The following is a 27,780-nucleotide window of genomic DNA, read 5'->3' as shown; positions in this document are numbered from 1 at the left end:
TCAGATCTGTAAGTTTATTTGCTCAATGTACGACAGCTACATAATGAGTCACGTTCATGATATTCCATCACTGAGGAAAACTGCTAAGAATGGTCCGTGTGCGAAATAATTCCTTGGAGAAACACGGAGTTGGAGAAAATAATCACTGATCAGACCTTAAAAATAGTTCACTGCATAACATGACAAAAAGCACAAAGGCTCATTCAGAGAACAGAGTCGGTGTTCTCCTACACTGCAATAGTTATAATTTCACCATGACAAACACCAGACATTAAGATTAAGCTAACACTGGTGTTTCTTTTGCCCCCCCCACCCCTAAAAACAAAATATATAACTGCATGTCATATAGCAACATCCAAACGGATCAATTGTTACATCACTATTTGGTAGAGCAAACTTTACCCCCAAAAGGAAAAAAAAAAAATTAAATTAAAAAACTTTAAAAAATTTGAAGACTTAAGGTTTTTTTTTTTTCTTTTTTTGTTTTTTGTCATAGGAGTACATAACGCCTACAGTATAAGTTAATTTCAAGCTACTGCATAGGAAACACAACACTAGCATGCACGGTACGTAGCTAGAGTGATGGAGAAGTACTCAGTTCACAGGACAGACCGCATCATAGGCAAGTGCAGTTCTTTAGAGATGAAGAAAAGAAAAGGAACCATTCAAGCTGCTTAAATACCAAGTCTCCCATCCACTCCCTCTTCAGTTCCAGCCCTCTGGTGTGATTCTACCTCGCATTATTCTGTAAAGCAGCCACAGCCAACGCTGAAATTTAAAGGAAAAAGAGGTTTTGTAATTCCAGTAAATCATTTGCAAACGCCACAAGGAAGGACACAACACTGCTCACTTGACGTTAAGGTGAGTTAGGGAGCGCCCCCCCCTTGCACCCCACCCCCAGCCAGTGTTTTCCATCCACGACAATGACTCCAGGCTCCTGAAATGGCACAAGAGCGCCAAGCTGTCTTTGCTTGGTCCTCTGCAGACCTCAATTAACGGGGACATCCGCTCTGGCATAAGGAAGATGTTCTAAGGAAAGTCATGCTGGGTAAACTGTGCAATACTACAGAGTACACTGATCCTATGGTTGTCATCATTGTTCCAGCGTCACTGTCACTTGCACTCCTGTTACACGCACTCATTTCACAATGGTGAGCTTGATTTTGGTTTTAGCAAAAGCATCTGCTGGGTTGCCTCAGTTGCTACTCACACTCTCCTTCCTGAACACAACAAAGCAAGTCTAGCGCCCTAACCCAGTTTGGGAGTCCACACAATTACTGACTCTATAAAAACCAGAAAAATTAAAATAAAAAGAAAACACGGCAGCTAACATGTAACAGGTCATGTTTCCAGACAGATTTATCCCAAATGGGAAGGAGGGATCTACAGTTAACTGAAAATAGAGATGAAAATTCCTTCAACTGTCCCACCTACAGACTGCGCAAGGGAGAGTGACCCTCCAGCTTTTGGCTTCCTTTAAGAAAAAGCGGAGAGGGAGTCTGGTGGAACAGGAGTTGGTACTTACTACCTGGTAATGACCTAGCTGTCTTCCTCCGAGCACTTGGGGAAGTGTTTCAGGGAGGAAAAGCTGACACTGCCAGGCTCCGGAAACTGGACAGATGTCGTGAGGGGAGTGCTTCCTTTTGAGTTACTGTCCACTCTGAGCCACAATTTCTAGAAAGGACCGCCCCGCCTCTGCAATGCAATAGCCTCAAGTCACCTGCATGCCTCGGCACAAGGCACAGTGACGAAGCCTCAAGCGCAGAGGGAAACAGATGGCAGTGTGATCCCTGAGGAAGGAGCCATGGCCACTGCGACAGGAGGAGAGTCTCTGAAAATACCAATACAATAAATGACATACAGACCTGAATTTTTCTCTACTTTTGTGGTACTTAACATTTCTATTAAAATGATTAATAATTGTTGTGGATTTACGGTAAGAGGAAAGAAGGAGAAAAAAAAAAAAAAAAAAAGAATCCCACAGCCACCTGCCAAGCACCTATTAACCAAATCCTAAAGTAGTTTGATCCTCCTCAGTCAGGTCTCTTCGCCCGGGAGACAGACAAACAGCAAACCCAGCCTGGAAACGGTAAGGACGGAAAGCCAAAACAACAGCAAAGGAAAAGTCACGATCAATGGCTTGATGTCACATATGGCTGTAATGCAGAAATACTGTAAACTGCAATTTAGTGTTAATACTGTCAACTAATCAGAGACCAGAAAACCGGCCAGGCCTAAACCATAAGGACAAGCAGACCTTATGCCCCAAGTCTGTCCACTGGGAGAGTTAAACTATGCCATGCCTGGTAGAGAACACCCTGGAAACAAAAGCAGAGCTAACACAGACAGAAGGTACCCGAAACTTAGGACAAGAGCAGATAAACATAAAAATCCTTACTGGAACCACAGAACTTACTGAATGAGGGCCATCCATTTGCGCTTTCTTTTCACCTCAATTCCCTATCACCTAGCAATAAGTTAAGTTAAAGACAGACAGCTCCGCCTGCAAGAACCTACCTAACAGTCCGCATGCCCGCGTGAGGCTGACTTTCTACTAGTGGTATTTTGGCAAAATGTCAAAGAGGCGATCAAAAGACAGGACAGGTCGTGGGTTTCTCCCTGGGAAGGTCAGCCCTCCCTTTCCCTCCCCCACCCGACCCCCACTCATGGGAAAAATAAAGACTGCAGTAGTAGCGTGGCGTGCGCTGCCAGTCCCCGGGCCTTAGTTGTTGCCCTCGCCGCCGTCGTCATCCTGCTGGTCGCTTGTCCAGAGCGTGAGGTTATCACGGAGCAGCTGCATGATCAGAGTAGAGTCCTTGTAGGAGTCTTCGTTCAGAGTGTCAAGCTCAGCAATGGCATCGTCGAAGGCGGTCTTGGCCAAGTGGCAGGCTTGCTCCGGGGCGTTCTGGATCTCGTAGTAGAAAACCGAGTAGTTAAGAGCCAGGCCCAACCGGATGGGGTGAGTCGGCTGCATGTGCTCCTTGCTGATCTCGTGGGCTTCACTGTAGGCCTTCTCAGAAGACTCCACCACAGTCGCCCTCTTCTCTCCAGTGGCGACTTCGGCCAGGTAGCGGTAATAGTCCCCTTTCATCTTCAGGTAGAAGACTTTGCTCTCATACTGGGTCTCGCTGCAGTTCTTGATCAGGTAGTTGTCCAGCAGGCTCAGCACATCCTGACACACAGCCTCCAGCTCCTTCTCGATCTTTTCACGGTAGGCGCGGACCATCTCGATCTTCTTCTCGTTGCCATCGGCAGAAGTCTTCTGCTCAATGCTACTGATGACCCTCCAGGAGGAGCGGCGCGCTCCAACCACATTCTTGTAGGCCACAGACAGGAGGTTTCGTTCTTCATTGGACAGGGGCTCATTCAGCTCTGTCACCTGCAGGAGCAAGGAACAGAGGTGTTACAGTACAGACGATGTCAACTGGCGAGTCCCATCTCCCGCCAGCACACCACAGCAGATCTACCAGGTGACTAACAGAGAAGGTAGGTAGTGTGGGGATAGGGAAGGGGGATGGAGGCGTAATAAGCAACAGAGGAGGGCAGAAAATGCAGGGGGATCAGTGGGAACCCAACTCCAGTGTCCTCCTTAGAAAAGGACCTGAGTGTAGCCGGGCTCCGGTGGCTCATGTCTATAATCCCAGCTACTCAGGAGGCAGAGATCAAGAGGATTGAGGATCGAGGTTTGAAGCTGGCCCGGACAAATAGTTCCTGAGACCCTATCTCGAAGAAAAAAACCATTACAAAAAAGGGCTGGTGGAGTGGCTCAAGGTGTAGGCTCTGAGTTCAAGCCCCAGTACTGCAAAAAAAAAAAACCGAGTAGTTAGCACATGCTGTTCTAAGAAAGAACTGTAAAGTCTAGGTCTTAGATGACAAGTGAAATTCTTATCTGAAGTGTCAAGGTCAACAGTTCTGTCCTATGACACTGCCAATGTGTCAATGCTGAGGATTTTAAGTGTAGGTGGCTTAGGCACCTCAAGTTCTTAGGAAAAGATTACAGACAGCTTCCGCCTAACTTTGCTCTGTCCACTAAACTGCAGTCTGATGCCTTTTGGGTGAAAATATACTAAGTCTACTTCCCGAAGACCTTTGAGAACAAGGACGCTTTTCTGCTAAGACCAGATGAATTACAACCCTCAGAAAGGTCAAGCCGGTGCATCACGCCTGTAATGCCAGCTGCTCAGGAGGCACAGATCAGGAGGGTCACGGTTCAAAGCCAGCCCAGGCAAATAGTTTTCAAGACCCTATCTTGAAGAAAAAAAAAAACCATTACAAAAAAAGGACTGGTGGAGTGGTTCATGATGTAGACCCGGAGTTCAAACCTCTGTATCAGAAAAAAAAAGGTGAAAGGGACACAGGATTGTGTCTTACCACCGTGTTACTTGAGCAACTGGTGAAGCATGCATTTGTGGCAGTGTCTGACGGACTACAAGGAGCAATACAGAAGGGAGAGATGAGTACATCCTTCCAGGCTGGCATGGCCACACACTACTGCCTTCTCACCCTGGGCATCTGCAAAGGTTCTGTCTTCACCATCCCCAAGACTGCTCACCTTGGGGAAGCTAAAGCAACATCCATCCAATGCTCTACACAACTACCAAACGAAAAACTGCATCACTCCAAGTGCGAAGTCCTGAGTTCAGCCCCCAATCTCACTGAAAAAATAAGTAAAAAATGAAACACATCTATAACTAGGATCCCAGTGACTCACGCCTGTGATCCTAGCTACTTGGGAGGTGAGATCAAGAGGATTGTGGTTTGAAGCCAGTTCCAGGCAAATAGATCATGACACTCCATCTCCAAAACAACTAGAGCAAAATGGACTAGAGGTGTGGTTCAAGCCATACAGAACCTGCTTTGCAAGCGAGAAGCCCTGAGTTCAAACCCCAGTCCTACCCAAAAATAAATGACATCACTTACACTATCCCATATTCGTGATTTCTGTGATATCAGAGTCATCAAAGGTCTGACAACCTGATGAAACTATTGTCTAAGAATCAAGCGCTAAGTCTTCCTCCTGTTTTGAGGTCTCAAACCACTACCCACCTGGTTAACTGGGCTTCTGTTTCATCTAAACTTCCATATATTGAGCCGAGAGCTAAATGACAGCCGGACTCTTAGGTCAATCCCTATTTTGCAAGTCTTGCAAGTCTCACAGAAGACAAAGTCCGTCCCAAGCTGCATCCTCCCAGGAACCTCTGCTCCAGATCCAACAAATTAATTGCAAAAACATCACCCTTCCGTTAACCTGTCTATTCTTTTCCCTATCTAGAAAATCTACCTGCATTACTCCCCGGAAAACTTGAAGAACTCTCAAAAATCAAGGCACTGAAAATGTGGTGCCTGCCTGGCATGCACGAAGAAGCCCTGGCTTCCACCCCCCAATACAGTGCGAAAGAGAAAAAAATCCAGTTAATCCACCCTCCATTAAGTCTTCCCTTCCCTACCTTCCTCCCTCTGTTGAGTCCATCCTGTTCCCTGTGCCTATCACACCCACTTAACACTGCATGGCTTGGAGACTTGGAGGGCAGTGGGATGCAGTCTAGAAGACATCCTTCTTTCCCCTGGTATTGGGAACTGAACCGAAGGCTTCGCACTTGCTAGGCAGGTGCTCTACCACCTGAGCCACTCCACCAGCCCCAGGACCAGTTCTTTTAAGTGAACCTTTCCTTACACATTATTGGTTGTCCAATATAATGCCAGAGAACAGAAGAGTAAGAAAAACCCTGGTTGTGGAACTTCTAGAACTCAGAGCAGTCAGTCAGGCAAGAGGTGGCTGCAGAGCCCCAGGGCACACAGCTTCTGGATGAGTAAGGACACTTCTCATTTAACATCCAATTTTTTATTCAGCCACTGCTCACACCTCAGACCATGCAGTTCTATTGTTTGGGGGGCAAGCTGTTTCCTTTCTCTGGGCCTTGCTTGGATTTTTGCCTGGAGACACCCTTGCCACTTTCATCCCTTAGTTCTTGCACGAGGGTCTCTGCTGTTCTTACCTAACAATGTCCTAGCTAACTTTCCTGTGTCTAGTATTGCTTCTGTTTCAGCTCTCCTCCAGCCTGACACTTCTTAGCTACCTTACATCACTTCCCGTCCATGAGGCTGAGCCATGTTAGCTGTCAGCCAAGAACACGGCTGAGGCCTTCCTGTGCAAGCACCTCAGGCCACAAGCTGCCAGCAGGGCAACCTAATGTGTGTTTCTGATGCCAGAAGAAGCTTGAGGGCCTGAGGCCACAGAGATCAGGTGCTGGCCTTTCCCCCTAAATCATGCTGGCCTTCTTTCAACTCGAGGCGCTATTTAAAGCTCAAGTGATCTCACCAGCACACTATACGGCCAGGTCTCCTTGCTGCAAGAAGGCTGGGCTCCAGAGCCCAAAGGCCATCCTGGGGCTTCTGAGAAGCTTGTCTACTTGACACAGATGAGCTGCGACACGGAGATTATGAAATGGCAATGCCACCTTTAGACAGAGTGACTCAACCACACTGGAACGCACTTGGATGTTCCCCGCCAGCAAGAAACTAAGGGAGAGGAGAAAACCTTTAGCTCTAAAAATCCTGTTCAAACCAAAGCAAGGAACCTTAAATAACAATTTTAAAAAATCCCCTAGGATCAGGGCAGGGGCTGTAGCTCAGTGGTACAGCACTTGCCCAGCAGGCATGAGGCTCTGGGTTCCATTCCCAGAAACACAAAAAGTAAGTAAATACCTTAAGTCAATCTGTAGTTTTTACATAGAGTTCCAAAAGGCATACTATTTAAGGCCCAAAGACAATTTTTTTTTTTGGTAGTACTGGGGTTGAACACAGGGCCTCACATTTGCAAGGCAGGTGCTCTAACGCCTCCAGCACCCTCTTCCTCCCGTTATTTTGAAGATAGGGTCTCGATTTTTGCCCAGGCAGGCCTTGACCTGGATCCTCCTGTTTTAGGCTTCCCACTGCAGCTGGGATGACGGTCATGCACCACCCCAACCAGCTTTTTTAGGTTGAGATGGAGGTCTCAAAAACTTTTCTGCCCCTGCCAGCCTAGAACCACGATCCTCCCAATCAGCTAGGATTATGGGCTGAAGACAATTTTTGCATCATTTAGGAAGGAGATAACATTTTTTCAAGACAGCCTTTGAATTATTTCTAAGAATGCAACTTTGTAAATACAGTACCCCAAATTTACTGTCTTAGCCTCTGGAAAATGTAGAAAGTGTTAGTTTGTATTCTTCAAGAGCTTGTTCTGCTTCAAAACAAAATTAAAATGAGTGGGGAGGTAGCTTGGTGATAAGAACACTTGTAGCACAGGAGAGGTCCTGGGTTCTAAGCCCAGTAGGGAGGTGGGGAATAATTTCTCCTTTCTCAACTCCTACAAGCTCAAGTTCAAATTTCTACTAATGACTGACTGAAAGACGTAAAGCTCTCCAAATCCCAGCTGCTAAGGCATTATGTATTAATTAGTGTCGGATGTTCTCCCTGAAGAATTGACTCAGAAAGAAATGTTTTCTACCTAAGATCAGAGCAGCAACTCTTAAGTTCCTTGAAAAGTTACTTGGGTGACTATCTCGGACTAGCAGGTCATTCGCATTATCTCAATTTATCTATCAAACCTTAAACTGGAATGGATGAAACTCTTTGGTATGAAACCTTTCACAGTGATTTAATAAAACTGAAAAATCTCTACCAAGTATTGAAGTGCACCACCAAAAAAGAAACACAACAAGGAGATTGGACTTTGATCACATGATAAAAGTGAGGGCACACAAGGGAGGGGTGAGGATAGGTAAGACACCTAAAAAATTACCTAGCATTTGTTGCCCTTAATGCAGAGAAACTAAAAAACTTAAAAACTTAAAAGCAACTGAGTCCAACAGGAGAAGGGGACCAGGAACTAGAGAAAAGGTTAGATCAAAAAGAATTAACCTAGAAGGTAACACACATGTACAAGCAATCAATGTGAGTCAATGCCCTGTATAGCTATCCTTATCTCAACCAGCAAAAACCCTTGTTCCTTCCTATTATTGCTTATACTCTCTCTACAACAAAATTAGAAATAAGGGCAAAATAGTTTCTGCTGGGTATTGAGGGGGTGGGGGGGGAGAGGGAGGGGGCGGGGTAGGTGGTATGGGAGGGGGTGGGGGCAAAACCAAAAAATAAAAAAATTAGAAGTTAAGAAAACCCAGGACACATGAGCAGGCAGAGCCCGGGGCTGCTGGTGCAGTGGAACTGTCATATGCTGTGCTATTGTGGTGGACACATGCCACCAGGTGGCTGTCAAAATCCAGACTGCACACCAGCACCGGTGAACCCTAATGTAAGCGGTAGGCTTTGGGTGAGGAAGACATGTCAATGTTGGGATGGTTCCAGGGAAGGAGCGTGCACTTCAGTGGAGGGAGAAGGCATATAGAGACTCTTCGATTTTGTTTTAAACCTAGAAGTGATCTTAAAAAGTACTATGACCTGCTGGGCGCCAGTGGCTCAAGCCTGCAATCCTAGCTACTCAGGAGGCAGAGATCAGGAGGATTGTGGTTTGAAGTCAGCCTGGACAAATAGTTCGAGAGACCCTATCTCGAAAATATCCATCACAAAAAAGGGATGGTGAAGTGGGCCCTGAGTTTAAATCCCAGTACCCCAAAAACAAATCACCTGAAAAAAACCAAGAAGTCACAAAAAAGGTAAATAAAACAAATGCTTTGTGTGACCCCTCTTTCCCCCTCCCCCCAGTAAAATCAGAAGAAACAAGATGGCAGGGTGTAAGCCATGCTCCTTGTCCTATACTGTATGGGCTGTACCACAGCAAGGCAACCGGACATAGTGCTTTCTAAGCACAATTATCCCAAAGGTGACCCAGGTCCACTAAATAATAAATTAAACAATTTGAGAACTCTTTAGCTGTGCCAACTAAATGACATGCCTCAAGCCTGAATTATAGCAAGGCATGAATGTCTTGCCTGCTGTCTTTGGAAAAGCCTGCTTTTAAGGATAGGCCTTGGCTGGCATCTGAGAACCTGGATTTCGGGAAGGTTCCCAACATCCCTGGTAACTCTCAACTTCCTTCTGCAAGTCTGAAATTTTGGCATGTGCTGAGCCTAAGGTGCTACAGAACCAGCCCCCAGTAAATAAGGACACTAGATCTTCCACGAGCTTCCCTGGGCGACACCAGCAGCTCCTCACTTGTCACAATGAGGCGCATCCTGTGCATTTCCCTCTGATCTTGTGCCACACACCTTTTCCTTACCTGATTGAGCTTTGCATAATTTCACTGTCATAAATTTTGGCTGTGACCAGACTACACACCAAGTCCTGGCAAATCACTGAACCTGAGGGTAATCTTGGGGACCCCAAAACACATTCATCCTAGAAAACATGAGATAACATATCCTATAAGGTCAGATGTGTGCAAGATGGCGGCTCATGCGTTTAATCCCAGCACTAGGGAGGGAAAAGCAGGAGGCTCATTGAGTCCCAGGCCAGCTAGGCTCTTTCTCAAAAACAAACAAACAAAAAGGCCTGGTGACAAGGAACATGTAGTTAGAAGACACTACCTACCAAGCAATTCACCAGGCACTCATGAGCACCTAGTATGTCACACTGAACCAAACTGTGCTGAAAACCCAAAAATTACTGGTAAGTAATCATCCTCACCAGGAGGAAGTGCAACTAACTGACAGTACAAGATGAGAGAGGTTTTTTTGGTTTTGGGGTGGGATGGAGTTGGTGGTATTGGGACTGAACCCAGACCCTTGAGCATCTGAAGCAAGTATTCCTCCACTGATATACAGCCAGGCAGGCACTGAACCCAGGACCTCATGCATGCTAGGCAAGCGCTCTACCACCAAGTTACAAGCTAGCCCAAAGAGGTATTCCTAAAATGGAAAAGTACCTGGAAAGCTTGGAGAGTTTAATGAGAAAGTAATAACTGTAGCTGGGTTTTTCTAACACTCACTCGGGATGAAAGTTGTGGAAAATGGAAACATTCCAGGAGGAACGCCCCAGAAGTCATGAAGACATGGTGTGTTCATGCAAAGCTCCAGGTCTGAGAGAAGGGGTGAAAACCGGGGGTTTTCTAACAGTCACCAAACACTACACTCACCTTACAGGTGTGACTCAGAGAAAGGAAATGACTTTCCCCCAAAGACACACATACAGCAGAGGGAAACCAACTCCACACCAATGGCTTTCCTTCTTGTGCCTTCTCCTATGCAAGCATCTCTGATGATGTAGACACTGCCGCATATCACAAGGGGCCAAGATCTCTAAGACATACAGAACTTCTAAAAAGAACTTGCAAAACCAACCAGAGCAGGGTATGGTACTACACACCTGTAATACCAGCACTCAGACTGGACACTATGTTTCTTGCAGTGCTGAGGATCAAGCCCAGCCCAGGCTGGACACTTTCTTTATGATGATATTGGGGTTTGAACTCAGGGCCTCAAACTTGCTACTAAGCCACATCTCCAGCCCTTCATGCTTTAGTTTTTTCTAGGGTCTCAACCTGAGATCCTCTGCCTGCCGCTGCAGTACTGTGGTCACAGGCACGCACCACCCGTGCATGACTTGGGAAGCACAGACTCAGTACGCTTTTCCGAGGGGGCAACATGGCAACAACATGAAAATGATAAATGCCCCAAACCCCAATCACTCTGATTCCATGGAGACCTGGCTCACTGCACTATTTGTAACAGCCCTGAACCATTGTGTGTGATTGTCCATGGGGCAGTAGTGTGACAAAAGACAGCTATTCAACAGCACTCTAGATTTCTGTGTATTCACAGTGTACTTCTAGAAGCGTCTGAAACAGGCTGGTTAGAATGCAGGCAAGGTTGACAAGGTTCACCTAGCAAACGTGAAGCCCTGAATTCCAATCCCAGTACTGCCAAAAGGTTGGTTACCAGCAGTACCGATTCCAACAAACTCCACAATTGTCATGGTCTTTACCTACAATTCTGAAAAACAAGTTTCACATAACAAGCTTACGGAGGCACACAACTCACTCAAGCCTACCCCTGTTGCAGTGAGGACATCACCCGCTGCCACCAAGAAAATCAGGATTTTTTTAAAAATCTAGCATTATGGATCTATAATCCCAAGGGAGCATCTACAATCCCAACTATTGGGTAGGCTGAGGCAGGAGGATTCCTTTGAGTCCGGGAGACCCAGGCCTAGCTGAGCAACACAGCAGTAACCCATCTCAAGAGATAAACGAGTAAATAAGACATCCTTCACTCATCTTTGCAGATCTGGGCGCTATGCAGAGCACACACTATACGCTGAACGACTCCAGTCTTCTCCCACCTTACTCTCCACATGCGTGACTGCGTGTCCCAAGCCATCACTGCCAGTTCCTGCACTCGTGCCTCTTACACTTGCATCACTCTCACTGCACGCACAAGGACAAGGGCAATATTGCCTAGCTGTGTTTGGGTTTTATTTTCATTTAATAGCAGTATTTCCAGTGTTTCACTTTTTGGGGGGCAGAGGGAGTAATTAGGGCTTAAACTTGGGGCATTATGTTTGCTTGCTAGACAGGATCTCACTATGTGGCCAGGCTGGCCTTGAACCATCCATCTTCCTCACTACAAGTTTTTTGTTTGTTTTATGTTTTTTTATGGTACTCAGGCTTGAACTCAGGGCCTTTACCTTCAGCCACTCCACCAGCCCTATTTTTGTGAAGGGTTTTTTCGAGATAGGGTCTTGAGAACTATTTGCCTGGGCTGGCTTTGAACTGAGGTTCTCCTGAACTCTGCCTCCTGAGTAGCCAGGATTACAGGCATGAGCCACTGGCGCCAGGTCACTACAAGCTTTTTATAAAATATTCTTGCCTGAACACTCCTACTTGGCTGAGACTCAGACTCACTACCACATGAGCTCACTTGCATGCTGACTTCACATCCCTGAGCTACACATGACTCAGTCATTTATCTCCTAGGTATAGACAAGAGATAGGCAAAAACTGTCCACACAAAAGCTTGCTCCCAACATTCATAGCAGCATTACTCAGAAACAGTCAGAATGTGGAAGGAATCCAAATGTTCATCAACTGATGAAGACTGAATAAACAAAATATAGTATTATGCATACACTGAAAGAGTATTTAGTTTAGGCAGGCATCGGTGGCTTACACCTGTAATCCTAGCTACTCAGGCGGCAGACATCACAAAGATCACGGTTTGAAGCCAGCCCAGGCAAATAGTTCCAGATATCCTATTTTGAAAAGAAAAAACCCATCACAAAAAAGGGCTAAGACCCTATTTAAAAAAATAAATAAATAAAATAAATCACAAAAAAGGGCTGGTAGAGTGGCTAAAGGTGAAGGCCCTGAGTTCAAACCTCAATATTACAAAAAAAAAGCTCAGTAATAACATGCTACATAATGATCCTGAAACTATTTTCCTAAATTAATGAAGCCAGTCTCAAAAGGCCTCGTGTTGTGTGAATTCTGTTAAGCACTGAGAATCCGCAAGCCCAGACACAAAGCAAGGGGTACTTACTTAAACAGAAGTGGGTTTTTTTTTTTGTTTTTGGGAAGCCAACATGTATGGAGTTGATGAAAATGTTGTAAAGTTCATTTTGGTTATAATCATACAAATTTGAACATACTAAAACCATTAAATCACACCCTGTTTTATGGTATGTGAATTATATTTCAATAAAGCTATTCAAAAATCGCTGCAAGAAGCCGGGCAAGGGTGGCTCCCACCTGTAATACTTTGAGCCACTAGGATTGTGGCTCAAAGTCAGCCAGGAAAAACAGTTCAAGAGATGCCATCTCCAGAATAACCACAGCAAAATGGACTAGTGGTGTGGCTCAAGCAGTAAGCAGAGTGCCTGCCTTGCAAGCACAAAACTGAGTTCCAATCCCGGTTCCACCAAAACAAACAAACAAACAAACAAAACTTGCTGCATTATACCAGTTTTACAGCACGTTCACACAAACCAGCAACATTAGCTCATCTGTTTGATGGGTTCAGAATTCCAAGTACTTCATGTGTGAACTCACATGAAGAAAACTCGCTATGTGAACACTGACCTCCAGCTCCTATGATCCTCCCCGTGACCAAAACACCTCTGTAGTGTGATGCAGGCTGACTGCTCAATATCTCTTCAAAAAGAACAAAGGGGAGTGTTAGTTGGGTGTCGTAGTGCACTTAAGTCTGTAATTCTAGTACTCAAGAGGCTGATGCAGGAGAACTGAGTTCAAGGCCAACCTGGGCCTGAACACCCTGTCTCCAAACACCAAAAAGGAAAAGAAAAAAAAAAAAAGAGAGTTGGGTTTGTTTATTGCACAGGTACAGAAGCACAAACATGTAAAAGGGAAAGAAATCTACATTTATTACCTGGTTATTTGTTCATTATGATACATTAAATCCACCACTAGAAACAAAGTCAAGGAAAATCACATACCCTCTGAAATGCAAGCAGCCCTCACACATCCCCAGCCAGTACTGCATTCCCCCTCACATCTCACATTCATACACACCTTTGAGAACTTACCCCGATTCTACCTTCAGAGACCAACAGACCACGGACTTGCCTTCCTTAGGTCAGTGCTGAGTTTTGTCTCCTTACAACTGCCATTTTATTGTGGGGTTTTGTTATTTTTGCAGTATTGGAGTTTGAACTCAAGGCCTATACCTTGAGCAATTCCACCTGCTATTTTTGTGATGGTTTTTCTCAAAATAGGGTCTCACAAACTATTTGCTCACACTGGCTTTGAACCTCCATCCTCCTGATCTTTGCCTCCTGAGTAGCTGGGATTATAGAAGTGAGCCCCCAACCCCCAGCACAACTGCCATTTTCGAACCTTAAAATTTTCTCTTGGAGGCAGGGCCAGAATCCTTTTAACTTTTGTTCAGTGCTAGGGATGGAATCCAGGGCCTCTCACCTAGCACTCCACCCTGAGCTAGTTCCCCAGCTCCAGCCCCAGTTTTTGAACTTGGTAAAGACAGTTCTCATATTCCTGGATCTTCTTCATTCTGTTTCTATGTTCACCCCCTCACCATCTTGACTCTTCTCAAAATGTTAGTACCATTCAGCCTGCTTGAATAAACTTCAGGGATGCGGGCATGACTTAAGCAATAAGCTTGAGGCTCTGAGTTCAAGCCCTAGTATCGCAAAAGAGCAAGACTTCAAACTTTAACAAGGCAATTGTTTTTTAACTGAAATGAGTTTAATTACTAGTTTTTTTTCAGTACTGGGGCTTGAACTCAGGACCTCACACTTGCTAGACACAGGAGCTTTTACCACTTGAGCCACTCTGCCAGTCCTTTTTTGAGATTTTTTTTTTTCCCCCCAAACTATTTGCCTGGGCTGGCTTCAAACTGCAGTTTTCCTGATCTATGACTCCTGAGTAGCTAGGATTACAGGCATGAGCACTGGTGTCCAGCTAAATCTTCTTATGAGGGAAAGGACAAGACTTCTTCACCAGAAAATTACACAAACTGGCATGTGTAAAATATGGTATAATGCAGTTTTTAGGAGACAGCTTTATTGAGGCAATTTCTCAAGTAGAGGCCAGGTCCTAATAATCACAGTCTTATCACTACCCATCTTTTCATAGTAGTTTTCACAACACCTCTCTGCCTTTCCACAGAAGTACAACGCTCATACTTCTCCCCTCTAATCTGAGCGTGGTCATGTGAGTCATCAATGAGTCATCCTGGTGCTGCAGCAGTCACTTTGCAATGTCTGTCTGTGACAGGATCTACACAGGACATATGCAGCCCACACTGCAAAAGTGGCCCTAGTAATCGCTCCCAAGCCTGTGTATCCCCCTCCTTCCTTCCCGGTGGTCTCGCAGTGCTCCTCTGCTGTTCAGCTGAGCCTGGTCACGTGGCAAGCCTCAGCTAAGGGGCCATCATCAAGTCCAGAGTGAGCAGAGGCTTGTGCACCCAGGCTAGTGGCTGAGAACCCCAACCCCGACACTGCCACAGGAAGACACCTGGGTAACCTGTGGGGAGCCTTGGCAGCTCGTCCCACCACCAGAGCAGGCCCAGATCAGTGGCTCAGCCCACCCACATTACAGTGAGGAGAGAATACTTGTTTGGGGGATCTGGTACAAGTCAAAGCCCCCTTACCAAGTCCACTTCACTGTATTCCGAAGCTCCAAATTCAATTCACTTCACACCACCTAATCGCACTCAGTGAAGACCTCACAGCTCTGTATTTATTTTCCCAACAAGTGCTACTGTTAAGTGCCATCTGTGCCCGACATAATCAACAGTTGAACTCTGGGGCCAAGTACAGGACTCTGTGGAGTTCTAGGTCCCCTACTGTGACAGCTGTCCTGAATGTGAGCCATCAGGACACTCAGCAAAGCTGTGCAGCTCACCAAGTCGCCATAAGGAACATGGCCTAAGAGGTCCAGAAAGCACAGACAGATCGTGTCCCAGTGTGCCCATGGCTGGCAGTCAAGTAAGCCTGTTCCAAAAAATTAGGCAAACCCAAATTGCTTAAGAAGGTGATTTTTTTTAAACATACTGTGATTTGAACTCAGGGCCTACACCCTGAGCCTCTCTACAAGCCCTTTCTCATGATGGGTTTTTTGAGATAGGGTCCTGTGAACTATTTGCTTGGCCTGGCTTTGAACCATGATCCTCCTGATCTCTGCCTCCTGAGTAGCTGGGATTACAGGCATGAGCCACCAGTACTCGGATTGGATTTTTGTTTTTGAGACAGGGTCTCTTTAGCCCAGGCTGGCTTCCTCCTGCCTCTGCCTCCACCGTACTGGGATAACAAGTGCGTGCCACCATGCCCGGCTAGGAAGCCTCACTTCATGTCCACTGAGAGTTGGTGTCCTCCAGCTCCACAGCACTGAACTCACTCAGTTTTTTTATGGAATGAGTATTCCCAGAAGGCTCGACAATAGCCCACAACTCTGTCTTCCCTATGTACCATTATTTCTCCCACTGGCCTAGAATATCTACAAAATATTCAAATGTCTACAGAAATACTGATCCAAGATAGAACATAACGGTATCTTTTTCTTCCTTTGATCTTAACCTAAATCTTCTCCAAAACAAGTTCCAAATCTCATCTTCTGAATTCCTCATAATTTTTTTTTTGGAGATGTTGAACAGGCTGGCTTGAAATCCTGGGCTCAAGCAATCCTCCCACCTCAGCCTCCCGAGTGGCTGGGATACAGATTCATGCAGACATGCCTAACTAAATCATGTTATTTTTTATTTAAAAAAAAAGGCGCCACCGTCCTCCCTTGTCTGTTTCTTTCGGATGAGTACTTCCTCTCGGTTGCCTTTCACCTCCCGCCAGTATCTTAGACTTGCACTTACCCTTTCCTGTTAAAACTCTCAAATTCCCTTTTGTGAAATGATACTGGAAACTACTGAGCGGTGGGACCAAATGACATTTACAAAAAGAAACTTTGGACTGTCTTAAGGGAAATGTGTTCTGCTTTATTTAAACCTAGAATACACAACAAAGTCAACTAAATGGAAAAAATTATTAAATATGTAGCAATCTGAAGGATTTTCCATGCTTCTGCAAACAATGGAATGTATACTAAAATTAATGCAAACAGATCAATTAAGCCAGGAGTGGAGTGGTAGCATACACCTGTAATTCCAGCAATAGGATGAGGCAGAAGGATGGCAACTTTGAGGCCAGTCTGGAGGCTATCTACCAAAATTCTATCTAAAAAACAATAACAAGCCCAAAAAAGAAAACATCAATTAATGGTACTAAAAGGTCTCCAGCTTTCTGTCTGACTCCTTTCTGAAAAACCTTTTGAAGCAAAACCCTTCCATTTAGCAGGGGAAAAAATATAAATCCTAGCCAGGTACCAGTAGCTCACCCTATAGTTCTTGCTACTCAGGAAGCAGAGATCAGGAGGATCACAGTTTGAAGTCAGCCCAGGCAAATAGTTTGTGAAAACCTATCTCAAAAAAAAAAAAAAAAATCACATAAAAGGGCTGGTGGAGTGGCTCAAGGGGAGGCCCTGAGTTCAAGCCCTAGTACTGCCAAAAATAAAAAAATACATACAAATCCTTAGGCAAGTTAAATATTTCCACCTGTAAAATGGGAATATCAATTTGTATAATGAAACCACCAAACAAGTTCTGAAAAAGGCAGAAATGAGACCATAACAGAGGTGAACTTGTACTTTGAACAATGTACCCCCTTGTATTAATGTATGCTAATTCAAAACAAGTTACAATTTTTTTTTAAAAAGGCGTATTACAAAGATGCAGTTGACAGTCATAAATGAATAGTACTCAGAATTTCCACTGCTGTCTGTGGCACTGACTCAAAATCAGGAGGTATACCAGGAAGTTAAATGGGAAAAATACATAAAAATGCTTCCCAAGGTGTAACTGTTGTACTAGAGGCGTGGTGGCTCACACCTGTAATCTCAGCTACTTGGGAAGCAGATATGGGGAAGTCTGAGGTTCCAGACAGCCCAAGCAAAAAGCTAGCAATACCCCATCTCAATAAACAACCTAAGTAGGGTGGTACACACCTCTAGTCCCAGCAATGCTGGAGATGGCTGAGGACTGCAGTCTAAGGCTGGCCTAGACAAAAAGGCTGGAACCTTATGTGAACAATACCTAAAGCTGGGCTAGGAGCATAGCCTAAGTGGTACAGTGCCAGCCTAGCAAAGCCAAGTTCAATCCCCAGTACCACAAAAAATAAAATTAAATAAAAAACAACAGAGTACTGTAAATCCAAACTAAGAATGAGTTATAATTCATAATTCATTCAGCAATTTCATTTGCCAAGAACAAGGAACAGCAAGACCTTTTAAATGCAAGTTTAAAAGGTTAATGGTACTACATGAAATTTACAATTTTCCTTCCTCAATTCACAGGTCTAGTCCTTATTCTGAAGAACTGTTAAAATGATAAGAATTAACTGGCACCTGACGCAGCTTGCTCACCGAAAATACCACTGGATAGCTACACTTTGTTTTCTGCAGTGCTAGGGTTTGAACTCAGAGCCTTGCCCTTGCCGGGCAAGTGTTCTACCACTGAGCCACACCCATAGCCTAGCCTTTGTTTTTGTCTTTTGGAACAGGGTCTCACTATGCAGCTCAGGCTGGCCTTGAACTCATGATCTTCCTGCCTCTGCCATGCTGGGATTACAGGTGGGAACCACTGCACTCCTTCAGCTCCATACTTTTTTTTGGGTGGGAGGGCAATACTGGGGTTTGAACCCAGGGCCTCGTCTGTTCAAGGCAGGTGCTCTCACTTGAGCCACTCTGCCAGCCCCTTTCCCTGTTGAATATTTTTGAGATCAAGTCTCATCTCATGAAGTGTTTGCCTGGAGTGGCTTCAAACAGCAATCCTCCTGATCTCTGCCTCCTGAGTAGCTAAGATCACAGGCAAAAGCCACTGGCACCTGGCTAGCTTCATACTTCTGAACTACATTTAAACCACGTTTGAAACAGCGTATTTTTACACACACACACACACACACACTCTCTCTCTCTCTCTCTCTCTCTCTCTCTCTCTCTCTTGCCTATTTTTCCTCCTTTTTGAGACCAGGTCTTTTACATAGCTCAATTTGGTCTCAGTGCTGGTGTGCAGGCCAGGCTATACTGCTTTTAAAACAAAAATTAGTTATTAAAAACAATGCTAGCAGATAACAAAGCCACACAAAAGCAGGTTTAATGACAAATTAACTGGAGTTAGTGCACCTGACATTATTAATAACCCAGACAGACAGGACTGCCCTTTAAGAAAAAACTAACCCAGGCTGTCACCCCCTACAGGACACCAGCTGATGGCAGATAGCTCTTAAAACCAAGGGAAAAACCAAATTCTCTGCCATTGGAATTAAATTCCTTAATCAAGAAACTGCACCACAGGCTGGGCGCATGGCTCAAGTGGTAGAGTGTCTACATAGCAAGCACAAGGCCCTGAGTTCAAGCCCCAGCAAGGCCAAAAACAGTGAAGAAAATGAAACTGCAGATTTGAACATAGATTTTGTTGGTAACTTGAGCATCTGTGGCAAATAAGGGGTAATTTTAAGTAGACAAAAAGTTATCTCCTGTCCAGGCGCTGGTGGCTCACACCTGTATCCCAGCTACTCAGGAGGCAGAGATCAGGAGGACCATGGTTCAAACCCAGCCTTGACAAATAGTTTGCAAGACCCTATCAAAAAAAACTCATCACAAAAAAGGGCTGATGGAGTGGCTCAAGGTGTAGACTCTGGTACCACAAAAAAAAAAAAAAGATTGCCAATAGGAGAGAAGCGGGTACATGGGGCTTCTTATGCTATTTGTCTTTATACATGTGACAAGTTTCCATTACAAAAGAATGACAATCCTCCCAACCATAGCACAAAGCTTGGAGCTTGGCCTCCAATAAGTCACTGTTCCAGCATTTTCCTCTGCTTCAGCTTCAGTTTCTTCAAGTAGGAAGGGTGCTTCTCAAATTCTGAACTAGGTATATGTGTTGTCTATTCAAACAAATCAGTCAATGATTTCTTTTGTGGTGCAGGAGACGAAAGCCAAGCTGTCCTGCACAGTAGCAAACACTTCACCATTTAGCCAAATCCCCAGTCCCCTTTATATATATATATATTTTTTTTTTCTTCAAGGTATTTTTCCAGAAATTCCACTTTGGGCTATGTCTTTAATAAATAATGTTTGAAGATTTAGCCACAAAGCCATTCATAGCACCACCAGGTGGGGTGGTGCACACCTGTAATCCCAGAACTTGGAAGACAAAACAGAAGGATCATTAAATTTGAATAATCTAGGCTAAATAGCTTAATAGCAAGACACTGTGTCAAAAAAAAAGGCAATCCATAGAAGTATTCCTAATTGTAAAACAGTAAGTAGTTCATATGCTAAATAACTACTTGAGGCTTGAAGATATAGTTCAGTCTGGAGCACTTGCCTGACATGCATAAGGCCCTAGATAAGAACCCCAGCACCGAAAAAAAATTACATAGCCACATACTATTCAGCCATTTAAAATATTAATGACAAAAGCAAATAATGTCAAGTCAAAAAGACACAAGAGCAAGAGCAAAGCTAAACTCTGTAAAAAGCATGCTGGGACTCTCCATGCACGTGTCATTATAGTGGCTCCCTGAATTTTTTCTCAGAACTTCTAGCATGCTACAAGCTAAAGATATCTGTGTTCAGTTCTACTTTTTCTTTTTGCAGTGCTGGGTTTGAACTCTCAGGGCCTACACCCTGAGCCTCTCCAGCAGCCCTTTTTTTGTGTTGAGTTTTTTCAAGATAGGGTCTCGAATACAAACTGTTTGCTCAGGCTGGCTTTGAACCTCGATCCTCCTGATCTCTGCCTCCTGAGTAGGTGGGATTACAGGTGTGAGCCACAAGCGCCTTGCTCATCTGTGCTCAATTCTACCTAGTAGAAAACAACCTAAATCCTTAGTTCTATTACACAGATGTAGTTAGAATGACCAGATGTCACATGGGAACAGCAGGGTGACTTGAGAAAAACACCTATCCACTATAACTGACCAAAGCCACCAAACATGCTAGGCCTCCACTGAAAGACATTGCCACAGGCTGGGGTGTGGCTCAAGTGCTAGTGCGCTTGCCTAAGACACAAGGCTGTGGGTTCAATTCCCCAGTACAGTCACGAGTTCAGGCTAGATTACTACAAAATGCGTACAGTACAAACAATTCAGTGAGCTGGGGTGTGGCTCAGTAGTAAAGCAGGTGCTTAACATGTGCAAGGTTCTGGGTTCAATCCCTAGCATCAAGAAAAAAAGTAAATTAGGAAGGCACTGTTGGCTTTTGCATGTAATCCTAGCTCCTCGACAGGCTGACATCAGGAGAACTACAGTTTGCAGCCAGCCTTTGCAAATATTTTGATACCTCCACCTCCAGAAATGGACCAGAGGTGTGGCTGGAGTGGTAGACAGCCTGCCTTACAATCGTGAGGCCCTCCTGAGTTCAAACACCAGTACCACCTCCCCTCCAACCCCCACACCAAAAAGAAAAAAAAAGAAAAATCAATGCTGTGTTCAGTGGCTCTCGCCTTTAATCCTAGCTACTTGAGAGGGGCAGGATCAAGAGGATCACAGTTCAAGGACAGCCTGGGCAAAAAGTTTGAGATTCCATCTCAACCAATAAAGCTGGGCACACCTGTCACACCAGCTACTCAGGAAGCATAAATAAAGACCATGATCCAAGCTGGCACAGATAGAAGCACCAGACCCTATTTGGAAAAATAAAGCAAGAAGGGAACTGGTGGTGTGGCTCAAGTGGAGCCATACCTCACAAGCTGAGGTCCTCAGTTCAAACTCCAGTACTGCAAAAATAAATAATAAAAATTAAAATTAAACAAGGCAGCTTAGATGTCATGTCAGTAATTTCTTTCAGAAAGCTGAAGAAATTGGAGAGATCTCTATGGCTCCAAAAGACACCTGCCTTCCTCCTGCCACCTCCTGGCCACTTCTCACTTCTCTCCACTACTGCAGGGCTAGGGCAGTGAGTCCTCTTCAGCTGCTGCCACTAACCGTTCAGCTGGCCAGTGCCACCACTGCAGTTGCAGCTCTGATGCCCTGCTTGTAGCAACAGACTGAAGACAGGACAGCCAGGTCCTATTCGCCAAATGAGGCTGTTTTCCCTCCAAAGATGAAGAGAACAATGAGTTTAGTTGGAATTCTTTTTAATGACATGTTAAAAACCTACATACATAAGAACACTTTTTTGCACTTACCTCTTCTCAAGCAATTTTAATGCTATGTGGTACAGTATTCACACAGGTAAACAATCTTTTTCAGTAAGACACACCCTTAGAAGTGAAATGCTGATGGCAACTTGGCTCAGGCTGTAACAGGTCTTTAAGAAAGGAGAAAAAAGCTGGGCGCCAGTACTTCATGCTTATAATCCTAGCTACTCAGGAGGCAGATACTGGGAGGACTGCAGTTTGAGGCCAGCCCACGGGCAATAGTTCATGAGACCCCCACCTTCAAAATAACCAGAGCAAAATGAACTGGAGATGTGACTCAAGCAGCAGAGTGCCTGTTTTGCAAGTGCAGAGCCCTGAGTTCAAACCCCACTAAGCCGGGCGATGGTGGCTCACATCTGTACTCAGAAGGCAGAGATCAGAAGGATCTCTGAATCAAAGCCAGCCCTAGTTGGTGAGACCCTATCTCAAAAAACCTTCACAAAAAAAGAGCTGGTGGAGTGGCTCAAAGTGAAGGCCCTGAGTTCAAGCTCCAGCCACAAAAATAAATGTTCTTTAAGATCTACAATTTTTATTTTATTTATTTTTCTGGAGGGACTGGGGTTTGAACTCAGGGCTTTGCGCTTGCTGAGCAGGCACTCTACCACTTTGACCCACACCTCCAAGCTCCAAGATCTATACTTTCTATTAATTTTTATTGCTCTTGCAAAATCATGGGACCAGATGGGCATAGTGGCACACACCTATAATTCCAGCACTTAGGAATCTGGGGCAGGCGGATCTTGAGTTCAAGGCCAGATGAGGCTATATAGCAAGACACTCTGTCTCCAAAAAAAAAAAAAAAAAGACAGTTTCATAATTAATCAAAAGGACAATTAACACCTAAAATGGAATTCAGTAAACAGAAAAATTATGAAAGAAAAGGGCCATAAGGCAGTTGGTACTGGTCCTCTTTCCAACCTAAAAAGGCAACAAAGATGGCACCTCTGTAGAGATTGGAATATTTGGTAAAGCACTGAGAACCAAGATTAGAAAAGACAGAAAAATGGTTTATGTAAACGAAAGGTGATTTTTTCCCTGACTAGTATACAGCTAAGTTGGTCCTCACTTCCCTTCCATATCTGGTAGGAACACAGAATTAACCAGATGCACTGTCAGATAAAAGGCAAGGGTGGCAGAACTGTGGTTGACAAGCAAGGGGACAGTCACTCTCACTCTTTAGGGTGCCTGACAGCCTCAGGAGCATGGCAGTAACCAAAACAAAGTATTCAACCTCTAACACTGCAGGCTCCTCACTCTTGGCTGCATAGGGACTACTGTGGCTCAGCAGGGAAGTCATTTAGAATACAGGCAGTATTCTGGGGTTGAAAATGAGTCCAGCAACATTTCTACAGATTCCAAAGAGTTAATGGTTTGCTCAGATTTCAGATAAACTGCTCTTACCTATTTGGGTGAACATCATATGGCTTTTAAGTTCTATTACTCTTTAAATGGATATACAATGCAAACCTAGCTAAGTCCTGTCTTTCAGCTAATGATGAAAAGGTTGAGACGCTTGAAGACAAAGGGGCTAACCAATTACCGATGGCTGGGAGGCACTGGGAGCACTTCATTATGGACACACTCCTGTGTCGGTAATCATGTTTTGAAATCCAGCCAGCTGGAGTCCAGACCAGCATCGTTTTTTTTTTTTTTTCTTCAAATAGAGGTGATGACTGCACAACACTCACTGAACCACTCAATTGTGTACTGGAAATTTTGTTGTGTGACTATGCTAGGTTAATGTTATGCTATGTGACTTCTATGTTAATAAAGTGATTTTTCTCCACTCTTTTTGATAGAGTTCAGCTTAACAAATAAGGCTTCTCCAAGTACTAGAGATGAAATCCTACCAGGGTCTACTGTTAATCCAGAAGACTAAAATGAGGGTATACATTTAGCAACAGCTTTCATCTCAACGAATTCGAAAGATATGTTCATTTTAGCATTGTGAAGGGTTAGCTCTCTTCTCTCCACCCCAAAGAGAATAATCCAAACCACACTGTGAATAGTGGTTGGCAGAACTCCATCTCTGAAGAACCTTCAGCGGTATCATTACTCCATTAGCGATAATGGCTATTGATCTAGCCTCCTGGAAGAGCCAGCAGGAAAAACAGACTATTTCAGAGAGGAAGAATTTTAATGTCTATTGATTCCCCTAGGAAGATTGGTTCATACACAAATTATGATGGCCTCCTGCCACCCTTGCCCCCAACTACCCAGTTAGATGGTTTAACCCAGCAACTTCAAGGAAATCAGGAGCCCAGAACACCCCCCACTACTTACAATTCTAGCATGTCAGGAAGCTATTAAAAACCAAAGGACAAGACAGTTCAATGGTGCCCCCACCCCACAGAGGATGCCTGCAACTGCAGCTAGTCCCCAACACGTTATCTACCATTCTCCTCCTTATCTATGATAAAGTTTAATCTGCATATTAGGCACAGTAAGAGATTAATAACTTACAATAAAACAGAACGGTTATAATACACTGTGATAGAGGTTACTTAACACTTATTTTCAGGCCATGGCTGACCAAGGATAACTGAAACCACGGGAAAACTTAAAATGTGAACAAGGGGGACTTACTAAATTTATATTGTCTACAAATATAGGCAGTCCTTAATTAAATGCAAGAATTACACATTTAAATGTGTATCCTGGTCATCCACATATACCTGTCTCTGTGTACTGACTCCAATACTGTTATTATGAGTGTAATTTTCCTAAATACCAATTTATTTTAGTCCTCTTATCAAGTTGTCAGCCTTCCAAAAGAACTCAATGGAGTGATAAGACTAAATTTTCCAAGTTCTCCATCATGACCTTCTAAAATTTTTATTTAAAAAAAATTGTTTAGTACTGGGGATTGAACCAGGGCTTCACACATGCTAAGTGCTCTACTCCTGGAGGGAGTACACCCCCAGCCTGGAGGGCTTTTATGAGCTGGGTAAGAAACAGGTGTGTAAGTAGTTACCATTTTGGGGATACCTACTGTGGTTCCTCACTTTTACAAGTAGGCACTATGCCATTTTACAGGTAAGAAAAATGAGGACCAAATCACATTAATTAGGTTTGAAAAAAAGGTATTCATTCTACAAAGGTTCTTCCCTCCATATGGTCTGAAGAACAGAAACACGGTAGGACAATCTTTGCAAATTAGGATCTAAAACATTTTATCCTGGGTTCTCATTCCCTAAATTGCCGGAAATGATTCACTAGGAAACCAGCATTTTTCAAGGTTTTTATTATAATCCTGTCCAGTTAATTACTTGCAATAACTGAAATATACATGCCACCCCTGCACTGTGATCATAAATATATACCTGTATAAAAATTATTTTATTCCATTGTGCCTGATTTTTTAAAAAAGTGAGATGAATGTTGAAAAATAAATCCCTTATGAACGTCTGTAAGAAAAGTAGAACTAAAAAGGTGAATAAGGCTTATCTAGAGGTCACTGCTTTGCATGTCTAAGGACAAATAAAATTAATTTTTTGGGCCAATTCTTGTCTGGCAGAAGATGAGGTGCTCAATTCCACATGGCTTATCAGCTAATTTCTGCATTACCTTGGACAAATGCCATCGCAAACTCCCTACCAGCCCTTAGGTGCATTGCAGCCTCTGTGTCATTGTGTGTGACATCACTGGGTTGCTATGGATATAGGTGCGAGGTCACTCGCTTTCCTGTGAAACTAGAAATATGGAAAATTAGAAGAGTCTAAACAACATGAACTAAAGAGATTCCTCATACTGATTATCTAATAAAAGTCCCGCTTGTATCATTGAGCACTAAAACATTACAAAATAACAAGTCTAGCAACATATTACAGACAGGATTTCCAATCAATTTTAACATCAGTTCTTTTTAATAAGATAAAAATCTTTTTTTTTGTAGCTGGTTTAATTATGAAAGCACTGGCACTGATAATCTCGAGAGCTAGTATAGTTATTCAAGAGTTAACCTGCTAACACCTCTGATGTTCATTTAAGACTTAACATGTAAGGTACACGCCAGTGTCCACTTCACGCTGGAGATGGATTTAAAAACCTTTTGTTACGTAAGGCAGGAAGTTAGACATTAAGGGAGTGGGAGACCTGAATTACTATCTCCACGTTTCGTTTTATAATATTCAGTAGTTCCCCCCTCCTCTAATATCACACTGGTTTCCAACTCAATAGGTAAATGACAAAATGGTGCAACACAGGAGGAACCTGCATCCCAGACAAAATGCGACAACTGGAGATCACAGATCACAATTCTCTTTTCATCAGCATAAGGTTGTGTTAGGTTAAATTTAAAAAAAAAAAAAAAGCCTCAGATATATATAACAAAACAAATTAAAAAGGAAAAATAGACTTTTCCCCCTTTAAAATAACTCCTCCCAGCCTCCACCCAGTCTAGGCTCTCTGCAATATGACAAATGCAGAATCTTCTGGAATGACTTGATACTGCCTCCCACCACCGCTTTGTTTGCAGTATCACATCAGACAGAATGTAATTTTTTTTCAACTTATAGGAATTTCAGCAGACGCGTGCCTGTATTCTAAAAAGGAAACAGCATATGTCACAAATTGAACCCCGTCACCTCACCACCTTTATTTTAAAGGAAATACCTACCCTTTGTAATGCAAAAAACATTTAGGAAAAAAATGGAGGTGATATGGAGAACCAATCAATGAAAATGCCAGAGAGACAAGTGTCCCCCATTTCCTAAAAGACTTTGCTTTGGGGAATGGAGAAACAGGAGCCTTTTGTTAAGAAAAACGTGAGCAAGGAGGTTTCGATTTTGCACCCTTGGAGCTCAGGATTTTAGGAGACCCTACATTTCCCACCCACCCCCCCGGGAGGTTCCTTAACGGATCTGTCAGAAGAGGCAAGGGAGTGGTGGGGGTGGGAAGATTGGGGGTGTAGGGGGGTGGAAAACTGGGAGACCTGCTGAGTGAATGAGAAAGGCGCCGCCCAGACACCAGGGAGAGAAAGAGGAACCGCATCCATGCGGTCCCCCGCCCCCACGCCTGGGAGGAGGGGAAGTGGGGCACAAAGGATGCACACGGTCCCCGATCCGGTCCCCAGCGCACCCCAAAACACCGGGATCAGAGACCCCACTCCCGAGCCTGCCCTGCAAGACCCCGCCCCAGCCCGAGCTCCGAGCTCCGAGCGCGGAGACGGTCTGGGACAGGCAGCGCCACCAGGCTTTGGGGACACTGGAGATCGGCCGCGTCACCACCCGGGTCCCTATCGCCATCGGTCCCCGTTCCCACCTCCCTCGCTGAGTGAGATGGGACGGCCACCCTACAGTCACGACAGGCGACTATCCCCTGGGCCTCCCTTCCACGCCTTGGACCGAGTCTCGGGAGGGGCTGGGGTAAGGCGGGGGGAGGGGAGGAGACACTCACGTTCTTCATGGCCGCGGCCATGTCGTCGTAGCGCTCCGCCTGCTCGGCCAGTCGAGCTTTCTGCACCAGTTGCTCGCGATCCACCATCTTCGCGGGCTTGGATCGAGCCGGAGGAAGGAGACCGGGATGGTCTGAAGGGTTTGGAGAGCGGCTACGGCGGGGTTGGAGCCCGTGGGCCGGAGAGACCGACTCACGAAGCGAACAGCAGAGGCAGCTGCGACTGAGGCGGCGGCGCAGAGGGAGCGGCACGAGCTGCGACCGCGGGACCAGGCGCGAGGCGGCTGCGGCTGCTCTGCGTGCCGCGGACGGACAACCCCCTGCGGCCCCGCCCACGCCTCGTGACGTAAGCCGCCCCGCCCGCGCGCCCCGCCCAGGGCCCGCCCAGCACTGCCGTGGCTTCAACTGGTGCACCTCAATAGGCGCGGCTCGCTGCCGTCTTCTGCCCGTCCCCCAACTTTGCTGCTGCACCCCAAGCTCTCCTTTCTTCAATTCACCCCGATTCCTTAGCCCCAGCTCCAGTGGACATTCGTCTCCCCTCCCCCTTCAGCCCCCCGCCCTGCCTGGCCTCTGGCGCCTGGGCCCCTGGGAGTTGTAGTTCACCCTGCCACGGGTGGAAGCCTGGAGGAGACCGAGGACAAAGGGGCGGTGGAGACTACATTTCCCAGAACGTATAGTGCGCAGGCGGAGGAGGAGTGGGTGGGGGAGGGTTCTAACCCCGTGGCCGCTGGGG

At 45.0% G+C, this 27,780-nt stretch overlaps 1 protein-coding gene across 1 annotated transcript; it reads right to left on the bottom strand.

The window, feature by feature from the left end:
• On the bottom strand, window positions 1–27,361 carry Ywhag (tyrosine 3-monooxygenase/tryptophan 5-monooxygenase activation protein gamma). Its single transcript, XM_020156401.2, has 2 exons — window positions 27,051–27,361; window positions 1–3,379 (listed from the first exon to the last, which is right to left on the bottom strand). Exons 1-2 carry the CDS (start codon window positions 27,135–27,137, stop codon window positions 2,723–2,725), a joined length of 744 nt encoding a protein of 247 aa, XP_020011990.1. The 5' UTR covers window positions 27,138–27,361; the 3' UTR covers window positions 1–2,722.
• Window positions 27,362–27,780: the final 419 nt, after the last annotated feature.

Source organism: Castor canadensis, chromosome 6 (assembly GCF_047511655.1).
Source record: "Castor canadensis chromosome 6, mCasCan1.hap1v2, whole genome shotgun sequence".
Taxonomy (NCBI): domain Eukaryota; kingdom Metazoa; phylum Chordata; class Mammalia; order Rodentia; family Castoridae; genus Castor; species Castor canadensis.
Note: the sequence above shows the minus strand (reverse complement) of the source record. Positions and strands in the feature narration are given on the sequence as shown.

What these genes read in the sequence shown, in the direction of transcription:
- Ywhag (XM_020156401.2), bottom strand. Translation starts at nt 27,137, where the DNA reads ATGGTGGATCGCGAGCAACTGGTGCAGAAAGCTCGACTGGCCGAGCAG. An exon ending in TGGCCGCGGCCATGAAGAAC is followed by an intron (nt 3,380 to 27,050) that starts GTGAGTGTCTCC and finishes TTGCTCCTGCAG; the next exon opens with GTGACAGAGCTGAATGAGCC.